Source organism: Lagopus muta, chromosome 12, assembly GCF_023343835.1.
Source record: "Lagopus muta isolate bLagMut1 chromosome 12, bLagMut1 primary, whole genome shotgun sequence".
In the NCBI taxonomy this organism is placed as follows: Eukaryota; Metazoa; Chordata; class Aves; order Galliformes; family Phasianidae; genus Lagopus; species Lagopus muta.
In genome coordinates, this window is record NC_064444.1 from 16,044,856 (window position 1) to 16,056,873 (window position 12,018).

General features: G+C 38.3%; 1 protein-coding gene across 1 annotated transcript in view; it reads left to right on the forward strand.

The window, feature by feature from the left end:
- Positions 1-289: 289 nt before the first annotated feature.
- Positions 290-12,018, forward strand: part of MMP2 (matrix metallopeptidase 2) — a 35,160-nt gene continuing 23,431 nt past the window's right edge. The window contains exons 1-5 of the mRNA XM_048958918.1: positions 290-627; positions 4,782-5,008; positions 6,763-6,911; positions 9,009-9,137; positions 10,670-10,843. Of these exons, the coding sequence (XP_048814875.1) occupies positions 484-627; positions 4,782-5,008; positions 6,763-6,911; positions 9,009-9,137; positions 10,670-10,843 (823 nt within the window). The 5' untranslated portion in view covers positions 290-483. The remainder of the gene's footprint in view (positions 628-4,781; positions 5,009-6,762; positions 6,912-9,008; positions 9,138-10,669; positions 10,844-12,018) is intronic.

Below are 12,018 nucleotides of genomic sequence, written 5' to 3' on the forward strand. Positions count from 1 at the left end.
CTTAGGAAGGAAAATCATGTTTGGGGGTAGTTCTTTTGTTCTAATTTAATTTGTTCTGTTCTGTTGTTTGTTCTAATTTAAAAAATACAAGAGATGCTTCAGCTTTAATGTTAAATCAGGTCTTGCCCTTTGCTGCTTTCTGGCATAACTAAAAGATTTAATGTATGCAAATGAGAAGAAAATGTGGCTTCATTCAGCAGTAATAAGTATCTGCCTGTTGCTACCTTAAAATCACAGCAATCACATCTGGTAACTGCCCTTTTCTCATGTTTCCACTAGTTTTCAGACTTCCTCTTGTGGTAGCTTGAGACTGCGCATCTGGATGTTTTAAACATACAAAGGAATTGCTAGAGCAAGCAAAAGGGAAAACGGTGCAGAGAGTTAAGATGTGCAGATAAGCAACTAGTGCACTGTACAGCTAAAGTAACTGACAGCCAGTTAGAAAAATCTTTTTTCAAAGAGGATTGCAAAAATATAGGCAGAATGAAGACTCACAGTGTATTTGGCTTCGTTTTTAAAGTACTATTAATCCAAGTGTATCTTTTTAACAAAACTTTAGCTGCACCGTCACCAATCATTAAGTTCCCTGGGGACAGCACTCCAAAAACAGACAAAGAGCTAGCAGTGGTAAGTGTTGGTTTCATCTTTGCTTCAGATTTGTTTTTCTTTCATAAGCAGATGTTTCTTTCTTCTTTCAGCTGAGGCTAGGAAATGACTGTAGCGCTCTCTCTCTAGTCTCTGCTAGTGCTTGCTAGCTAGCAAAGGTATCAGCTTTCAGAAGTAAAAACTAGAGCCAAGTAATGTTTCTCCTCTCATAAAAAATTTAAAGGCAGCAAAATCTTTTTCTTTTTCCTTCAGTCTAAATGTACAAAATAATTTCATTAAATCATCGTAACTGTAATCAACAGATTCCAGTGGTAAGAGAGGAAAAGGGCAAATGTCTAATTTTTTACTTATATCAAATAGAACTGTGGGCTATCAAGATTCACTTACAGAAATCAGGGCTTAATGCATGTATCACACAGCTTTCAGGATCTTGTTTTCCAGACTGTTTACTGTGCACTGCATAAACACAGCTTTAAGGGACAATTACAATTGAAAGCTGGCTCGAGTTTCAGAAGGCACCAGGACTGGTTCTGACTTCAAAAAAACCCTCAGAGGTTTAAAGAAATATTCTTTTCCAGATTAATAAAAAAAAAGTTTGGATTTCTGAATGTGACGTTAGCAAATTATAGCTATAAATCTACAGTATTTTATTCTAACTTCATTTTAAGTCCTGTGGACCTTCATAAAAACAACGATCTATGGGGAAGTCCATTTAAGGGGAGATTGAGATGGATCCTAATTTTAGCATGTAAATTATAGACATTTCTCTTCTTCAGCAGTAACTCCATTTTAAGGAAGATTGAGATAAATTATTCTTATTTCAGAATATAGAGGGTTGGAAGTTTGTCACTGTTCTTTAGGAGCTGGTGTGCATCCTGGGAAAGCTTGCCAGGCTCATGGTCTGGGGGAGGGTAGAGAGAGGAATTCCAGATGGGAGCTGTGGTGGAAAGTTGAGGAAAAACAGATAAACTGACCCCAAAAGGGCACTCCCCAGCCTTTAACAAGACAAATTCACCAGAGCTTTTGTCTTGGCAGCACAGCAGCCAGGGGGTGGGGGCAGCACGTGTGGGAAAAGAAAGGGGAGTCATACATGTCTAATGGTAATTTAACCATCCTGAAAGAATCTATTTTCCTTACACACAGTTAAACTTTTACTAAATAGCAGCAATCCACATCTCCCCTTGTCTCTACTTCTTTAGAACAACCTATTTATTATGTGTACTCAGAGGAAAATTACAAGCTGGTTTAACACTGCAGTTCTGCTTTGTCTTTCTGGTAATATTCTTGGGCAAGGTTAACTGGCTCCTTTTCTCTCACACCGTCCATCTGTACAGCCCCAACACTCAGAATCAGAACACAAATTGCTATGTTGCAGCTGGACCCTGTTTCATTAATGGGCTGGATCAAAATTCCAGATCACCACAGCTCCCTGCTGACTCTGGGGAAACTGAATTTTGCAGTCTAGGCCAAGATGTGGTTTACACAGACACTGCATTTTCTTCAAGATTCTCTCCTCATAGAACAGCTGGTCATGTTCATTTCTCATCTGCAGTAAAATCTCCATTTTAGGAAAAACTGAGAGGGGGGTTAGCTTTTTATTCAGAAACTTAAATACAATTCTTTATTGTGCCTCGTTTTCTATTTTGTTCATTGTTTATCATACTTGCAAACCTAAAATGGCAAGAGCAGCATCCTCTGTCCTCAGTAAAGTTCAGTTCTGATGGTATACCATCAGAATACATGGTGCATCACTAGCAGATACCATGGTATATCACTGGCGGATACAAACAAAAGTGTAAGACAATAGATCAAGCTACATTAAAATTATCATTAGTATAAGAACAAATGCTCCAAACTGGCTTGCTTATGTTCTTAGTGCATTTCACATTAGGCCCTAGGCCCCATTTCCTCTGAGTAGACAGAAACTTGCTGGTAGCAAAGGTGAAACCATTGCGTATCCATTTCTTGCCAGTGTTGTATTCTCCTCAGGAGAAACACCATATCAGAATTTGATGTTATGAAAATTATTAAAACTAAGCAAAATCTGTGCTTAGTCAGTAGGTAGATGGAGGACCTCCTGAAGGAAATGGTGTAACATCCTAATTAAATTATTTTCTGATTCAACTATGAACTATTTCCTTTACAGGGTAAAGTGAGGTACTCCTGGACTTAATGTTGATGAAATCCAGGTTCTGACAAACTGCAGTCATCAAATGACATTTCGTATGTTTTGTTGATGTAGATGATGATTAGATACATAAAGTAAGGTTTCCCTCAGGAATATTTATGGCCCAAAGACTGAAATGCACAGTCATTTTGTCAAGCTTCTTAGAATCGTTGGTAAAAAATAGTTCTGATACATTTACCTTGTTTCTTACCTTGGATTTGTACTTAATAGTTTGGATACAATACCTGTTGGTCTCTCCTTCCTATGCTAAAGAATTTTACCAGAAAAATCAGTAACCCACAACCTTTCCATCTACCAGCATCACTGGGAATGGCTCAGCTTTGTGCCATGCTAAACACCGGTCCAGATGGCCTACACACCAGTTTGGGAACACTCGGTGTTTGATGTGGCTCTAGCACTTCTTTTAGAGCTAGATGTAGAATACTGTTAACCCAAACTGCAGTACGGAATTACTGAAAGCTCAAGTGGAGAGAAGGAAGAAGAAGAAGAGAACTGCAAAGTTCACTATATTGGATAAAGCCTATAAGTCCTGACTGCCAGATTGTTAGTCAAGCTGTGAATGAATGATAGGTAATTATCATTCAAGATGTTCCCAAATTAGCATATTCATCAATCACTTTATCTGCTCTTCATAGGAAATGTAAATTTAGCAATCTAAAACTGTACCTAGCCTAAACAGTGCAAGTGAACCTACCCTTGTAACAGTCCAAGCAAAGGCAGCAGCTTGAAAAAACAGGTTTTCTCAAATTTAGTTTGGATCCAAACACTGAATCCAAATCTTCAAAATAGCCATCTGTCTTTGTTTCGGATTTGTTAATTCCCAGATAGGAATAGAGTTGATTAAGATTCTACACAGTTGAAGATATAACTGAAAGTTTTATTGTCTGACTCTTATGAGAGGTCACGCTTTTCTTTGGATGACAATGTTGTCATGACAGGTTTCACCACATGTTACAGACTGCCAGACTACCGGGCATTTGCAGAGGGTGTCTGCCCAAAGACATTCTGTTATTCTGGCACTCAACGCTGAATTTAAGAGGAAAAAAAAAAATACTGAATCCGAAACAGCTTATGTGTGTTCTACACAGAAGGTGGAGACCATGAACAGATATTTAGGACCACAGCTATTAATCTACAGTTCAAAATAATTATAGAGCTTATTAACACATTTGAAAGACAAGTTGCTTAACTGTAACAATTGCCAGGGAACAGGCAAACCCACTGGTCCTCTGGGACAGAGGGAGCAGATCACAGCAGGATGATTTAATACACTGAAGTGGAACCACAATGGTGTGTCTGCAAATTTCATCCAGTAGGTCAAAGGTATGACCTGACAGTGTGTCACATGCTCTTTGCCTCATTTATTCCTTTTTTCCTCTTTTTTTCCCCCCCATGCATCCCGTGGAGCTTTTACGTATGCACATACTGTTCAGATACAGCGTTCAGCCAACTGAGATATACCAAAGACTCTTCCTCAGGTCTTTGCAATGGTTGACTCAAAAACAAACACACATGACATTCAAAGAGCTGTTTGTGGTATGAATTAATGATTTTTTTGTGTGCGTGGCTGCTTTGATACCTTAACTTGACAAGTTGCTCAATAATTCAGAGTCTTCCAGGAAAAAAGTACATGTGATCTAAGACTGTAAGCAGATTTACACATCATAAAGAAACCAAAAGAGATAAACTCATTTTCACTTTGTAGTTCAACATTAAAGGTCTTTGCTTGACTTATTAATAAAGCAATTCCTCCAATGGCTAATAGTGGAAATTATTAGGGAATTAGTAATGTTGTGTGATCAAGGATGGTTTGTGTCAATTGAGGAGATTCTGCTGGCCTCTGAGCTACTAATAATTGTAATTTTGAAAAGAAAACTTGCAAATTTCAGATGGAAAGCTAACATGGAATTACAGTATTTATTTGTAATGACTACTTATCTCTTTTATGAATTTTTAAGTCTTTGTTCTGTGCTTTATTATTCCCAAGCAATACCTGAATAAATATTATGGATGCCCAAAAGACAACTGCAACTTATTTGTACTGAAAGATACTTTGAAGAAAATGCAGAAGTTTTTTGGGCTGCCTGAAACAGGAGATTTGGATCAAAACACAATTGAGACAATGAAGAAACCCCGCTGTGGTAACCCAGATGTGGCCAATTACAACTTCTTTCCAAGAAAGCCAAAATGGGAAAAGAACCATATAACATACAGGTACTGTCTGGGTTTTGCTCATACATAACCTGAACACACATACATTAAGGACCAACCAAACAAGGCACTTCAAAGTGGAGAAGGTGCTCAGTGGGTTACACGGTATTTCTTGAATTACAGTCTCGTGTTTGGATGACTACTTTACACAAACCTTTAAACAAACATCAGAAATGTCCATTAAAAAGTTCCAGGAATAATTACCTAAAGCTCAGTTCTAGGGTTTTGGTTGGGCCCAAAGAGATTTTGGTTTTGTTCTTTCTCTGCTGCAAGCATCCTATGGGATCTGGAGCAGGAGCGCATTACTTGCCCATCTCCTTGATGGAGACCAAAGGACTCACTGACTGCACAGAAGACAGAGCCCTCTGCAGTCAGCAGTCATAAAAACATTGCTCATCAAATAAGTTATAAAGTAAAACAAATAAACATATTTATTATTTATCAGCTGATAATCTTCAACAATCAGGAACCCAATGAAATAAAATTCAGCTTCAGTAGCCAGTCAGTGAGGAAAAAGTTGTAGGTAATAAAGGGAGCAAACAACTAAATAAGGCATGGGATGAGCATCTATCCACATTAAACAGATGATCTATCAACATAAGGAACACAAAAAGTTAAATATATTAAATATGCCCATTTGTGTACTGCTTCTGAAAGTTTGACGCTTATTTATGACCACAGAACTTTCTAATGACTAAGATGCAATCAAGTTACCACAGTTTGGTAAAGCACCAAACTTTTTTTGTGTTTCCATACCTTGGTCAGTAGCAAACACAGCAGATTCCAGCCCTTATGAAAGAAGGCCACAGTATCATACAGTTGTTTGGGCATCTAGGTTGCTCCAAAGTTACCCTACATTTGTCACAGACCAAGCACATACATGCAACCAGCAGCTACTGTCAGGAGAAATCATTTAAAGCAAGACTGTTTTGATAGGTTTGACATATTTTCATTTTTCAGTCATACTTTACGGAGTCATGAACCAATATAGTTAAATTCAATAATAAAAACATTCCTGTGGGTCAGATGGTCTGGGACAAAACATTTAGTAGCAGCAAGAAAAAACAGCAGATTTGTCTTAAGTGCTTGACTTGGTCTGCTGCTCCCTTACTAGTTACAATTCTACATACTACTCATTTTATGACAGTCTGATGAATGCTGGAAACCACATTTGAAGTCTAGGGCCTTATCCTACCAACACACTGCTGAAGATCTAGCAATCAATTGGCATAAAACAATATATAGCTAACTACCACAGTGAGAGAGAAGGGCTGCTTTTTTTCAAAAACAATCCAGTCTTGAGACTGTCAGAATTTTAGTGAGCTCTTTATCTGGCAAGTCTCAGAAAACAGGGATGCATTGGCACGTTCAGGTCTAAAGTGACAGTGTGACTTGCAAGCTTGTTAAGTAGTTTACAAGAACACAAATCTCAAGTGTAATGGAGAGAAAGAATGTAAGGTGTTGTCTTGACAGCAAACCAGCACTGATGCAAAACTGAGTATCTTATGCAAGGCCCACCACCATGCAAGCCTTACAGCCCCTGACTAGATAGTTAATGATGCTGTGTCAATTCCAAACAAAAACTGAGTAGCAACTACCACCTCTGAACGCCCTTGGATCAGCATAAAGTCTGTACCTCATGTGGAGCAGCATTACTTCTTTAACCGGTTTCAAAGTCTTTTCAGCATTTTGATCAGTAAGCAACATATACTGGGAGGGAAGGTATGTGTTTCTTAATTCTCCTTTTTATGTCTAAGGATTATAGGCTATACCCCGGATTTGGATCCTGAGACAGTAGATGATGCCTTTGCCCGAGCCTTTAAAGTCTGGAGTGATGTCACACCACTGAGATTTAACCGAATAAACGATGGAGAAGCAGACATTATGATTAATTTTGGCCGATGGGGTATATTTTCTATTTTTACATGTGTTTTTGGTTTTGTTCCTTTCATTAATCCTTCACATTGGAATGACTTACCCTCAATAAGGAGGCTCATGAGCCTTTCTGGCAAATCTTGTCCTGGCTTGCACTTGGCTCATGCTGGCTACGATCTAATTTCACTAAGACTTTTTTTCCTAAAATATATATACATATAAATATTTTTCTCTCTAACGTGTGTGTATAACATATCCTTATTCTATATTTATCTCTGCAAAAGAGGATTATTAGGAGTAACATTTTATTTTTAAATTTACAAACCAGAAATAGAAATGGGAAATATTGATACAATTTTCAGATGCAAGATGGCTTTTCACAACAGAAGACTACGTAATGCCATCATCTTCATTGACACCTCCATGCTTGTTTTTCCAGTGGTAGTGGCAGAGGTCCTAACATATGGGGAGACCTTAAAAACAGATTTGAGACTTTCAATTTATCTCCATAACTGGTCTCTGTTCTTTAGCATAGCAGACTAGAGACTTTCAACACATTCTTTGGTCTTGAAAAATTTCTAAGTATGGCTCTTAAGCTGAATCCTGGTTTTAGTCCTGCTGATGATAAGCAACTTGATTCATTTCGGTTGCGCATGCCTCCTCAATTAATTTTGGTTTCCTCTAACAGAACACGATTTTCAGTGTATACCTGGGCATTTCAATTTCTAACAGTCACAGAATTTTTAATACTAATGAAGACATTTCTGAAGCCAGTCACTTGGGAGGTAGACTTTGCAAGTGAAGCAAACAGTTTAAAGAATAACTGAGCTCTTTGTAAAAGCCTCCATTTCGAGCTGGTCTTCTTTGCTTTAGCTACTGATGAGTTGACTTCAAAAGCTTCAGAGATTGTGCACAGAACCCAAAACTTCAGATCCTCATCCAGGCTGGCTTGGTTCACAGGGCAAGCCTTACAAAGGCAGAAGTGTTCCTGCTGATTTTAGCACTTGCAGATTACACTCAGCTCAGAAATAGTGGGAGAATTTTTCCCACAGTCATTCATTCTCATCATCTTATTGCCTACAAATTCACAGGATTCGGGACATCCACAAAGTTGTTCATTTTTCAGCTTCTCTTAAGCAAAGAACAGGAGTAAAGATTCTAAATTCACATCAAACTCTTGCTCCCTGAACAACTGACACACTAGTCTACTGAAATGAATGAACTGAACTACTATTAAGAGGCTGACAGCAGCATGAAATCAGTGCAACAGAGCAGAGATTCAGGCCTGTGTATTGAGGGTTTCTGTTAAATGGAAAGACATCAGACTGAGAAGCTTGAAATGATGCAACTGGAGATGCTGGCAGCCAGCTTTGCTGCACAGGTCAGTGTGGTGGGAAAGCTATGAATACCAGGGTTATGCCCTTGCCAGCCTGCCTTACCCACACACAGTGTACTTCCAAGAAAAGCCTACAGTGCAATAACAGGAGAGTTACTTAAAGTGCTGTTGCCTGTGAGCAGCCTGCATCTCAGAGTGGTTGATGTGGGGAAGGGACAGGCTCATTCACAGGACTCCAGGTGTTGAATAAGAGCTAGAGTTCCAGAGATTCTCTACTGAGAAGCACTCAGATGATTTGCTTTCCCCAATATACTATGCAAAGAAAATAACACAGCAATCAGAGGTGTAACGGACAAAAGAAACCGCAAAAAAGAAAATCCACCTTTACTTTCAAATCTGTGTTTCAGACTGATGCAAACTCTCTGAAAAAAATACCTCTCATTTGCAATATTTTACAGCTCCTGCTAGTCTCCACTGAGAAATAACAGCACACGTGTTGTTGCACATCCAGTGTACAACATTTCACTGCTCTTCACAGTCTGATTCCCTTTCACAACACTTTTGTTATATAAAATAACATGTTGCCACAACTGCAAAACTGTCACTTGAAGTTCTTTGCAAGAATTGGCTTTCTCTTCTCTATTTCAGTCTTGCGAGCCCAGCCCATACCACTCGCTAGAATATCTATTGCAGTCTTGGATGAGAAAGTGCATATAATCATCATCATTCATGTATCCATTTTGACAGCTGAGGTCATTAGAAACTGCTTTTTTGGTCTGATTTCTCCTGCAGAGCATGGTGACGGCTATCCGTTTGATGGCAAAGATGGTCTCCTGGCTCACGCCTTTGCGCCGGGGCCAGGAATTGGAGGAGACTCCCATTTTGATGATGATGAACTGTGGACTCTTGGAGAAGGGCAAGGTACTAAACTTCTTCATGTTTCAGAACATACGTCTGCTAACTGTTTCAGGATGTTGCTTCAGGAACTGCACTAAATGTTTTCATTGACACGTCAAAAAGTCTTAGGAGACAATATCACTACAGATGAAAATAAGTTCATACAATTTAAATTGTTCTCAACAAAATGTTTATGTAATTCCTAAATGTTTTCTAGAATTCCCATTCATCTCCTCTATCATTACCCCTTGAAAAACTGAACTAATAGACCTGATACCTCAAAGCCTTGCTGAAGGGTGGAAAAGTACAAAGCCATGACTGATTTTGAATGCTTCAGTTCTCAGGTGCCCAAGATGCAATATTGCTATTAGGAGGCAGAATGCTGGGAACTTTTCTACTTGTATTCTCTTTTAACAGAACCTAAGCTATGATTCCAGTCTTTAAAAATTGAATGAACCACCTGAATCATAACTTATGTACTCATGGTATCTGTCAGAAACAAATGAAACATAAACCCCTTGTGCACAGTGGGTTAAGAACAACTTCAAGAATCTTTAGTAGGCAGTAATCTTTATAAGGAAGTAACCAAAGACCCTTGTGTGACCTCCGACAAGTGAGACCAAGCAGTAGTAGCATGGAACACGTTTTATCTGCTTAAGCTTCTCCACAATCATATATTACTAACTGTAATTCTTTCACTGTGAAATAAATTGGGAAGCTAGAAATAAGAATACAAACTCATGTTAGCTTTTCATTTCAAGATCTAGTTTTCCTCAGCTGCCCTCCCACTCAAAGGAAATCACTGAACTTCAATACAAAATAGCCCAAACCCTTCACTTTGGCTTTATTTTATCTCCAGCACAAGCACTGATGGGTAGCTGTAAGTAACTGGTAAGCATCCCTGCCTCAGAGCAACAACAGTGAACAAGAGGAAACTTTTTTCCACATGTGCAGATATCCTACACAAGCATCCAATTAGTCACTGCCATTAAAAGAAATACTACAGATATGCCAGTTTTTTGTACAGAACAGAGCACCAGTACTGTAGACTTAAGTGTTTAAGAAATAGAAATAAAACCCAGGATCTGTGTGTGCCTGCATTACCACCAATTCACTCAGTGCACCAGCAGATCTCATTCAAGTCAAACTGCAAATACCAAAGTCATTTATGAGGCACGAGGTATGTTGGATCTCATGCTCAACATGAACATGCTGCCTAGAAACTTTCAAAATATACTGAATATTCTAGACCACATTACCAAAGAAACTCAATTATTAAACATATTAACAGCATGTATATAAGTTTGCATTGCCAGAGTAACACCACTGCATTTATTTTTCTGGGCTGATTTTAAGGACTGTTCATTCTAACACTTCACCATGAGTAATATCTATGTAATTCTTTCAAAATTACCAGTTATTACTTCAGCTATGATCACCTTGCCAATAGAGAGACCAATAACATATAGAATTTCAAAGCAGAAATCCACACTACATTTACACCAATATCCTCCAGTCAGTGACTCATTTTAGCATTGCATCTGTTCTCTTTGCAGTGGTTAGAGTAAAGTATGGAAATGCAGATGGTGAATACTGCAAATTTCCCTTCTGGTTCAATGGTAAGGAATACAACAGTTGCACAGATGCAGGACGTAATGATGGATTCCTCTGGTGTTCTACAACTCAAGACTTTGATGCAGATGGAAAATATGGCTTTTGTCCCCATGAGTGTAAGTAAAAAGTCATTTCTAGTGTTCCTCTTCCTCCTAGATTGTTCCCTTACTTGACCGATCTATCCATTCTCCTTTTACTTTTCTCCCCACTTCCCTTCTGGTAGATTCAGATTTACTGGTCTTTAGTATCCCCACTGTAATTAAGCAGAATCAATTGGTGTAGAAGAGTATGTAATTGATAATGGCCCAGGCCAATTCCTTTTTCTAAACACAAGAAAATACTGAAAATATGCCTGAAGCAATGCAGGCTCCATTCATACATCAAAGATACAAAGGTTCAATTTCACAATCCAGGAACAAACTACATTAAGGATAAGGTCAAATTCAGGAGTGCACTGAAGGACAGAAATCTCTCCCTAAATTGCAGGCCAGTCCACTGATAATTGCACTCTTTCAAGAGCAGCAACTGCTAAAGTCTGGCAGTTAGGGATGAAATCCATTCAGGCAAATTTCTAACCTCACGTATCAATTTACTTATTTTAGTAACTGGTAGCCCAAGTCAGCCCAGTCTGGAAGCCCTTTTCATGTACCATGACATTATCATCACAAATCATCCTATAAATGCCATGTTGCTGCTTTTCAAAATAAAAACAATTGAATTTCAAGTGGTTATCCATGCTGGTAAGAAGGGATTTTTATGTTAGTACATTACAAATTACTAGCCAGAACAGCATGCACTTTTGTAAAGTTTAGATTTTTATTTTAATGTATGCTTTAGGACCCTTCATTAATGAAGTAGTTCCAATTGCTCGTTTTACATATAGCATCAACACTATTTCAGAGATCATCACTGCATCATCACCTGGGCAAAAATGTTAGCGGGCCTAGGATGGCTAGGATCATACTTAATTTCTAGCTTTTTAGAGAATCCTTGCCTTTACAAGTAATTTATTTCATGTTTGGACTTTTAGGATACAATCATTAACAGACAGGACAATTTGTATTGTGCCGTCATGCTGCTATTACTTTTTCTACAATACACAAAGCATGATTATGATTTTAAAATGAAGTTATAAGCCAACTTGTCCCCCAGTAAATGTTGGGAATTTATTCATGTTCTTGAAATTCTTGATTAATCTGAAATCTTGTGTCCAGTAGATAATTCATTACTGTACAAGTGTTAATTTGATCTCCTCTATATCACACAGTAGGGAGACTTCAGAGAAGCATTA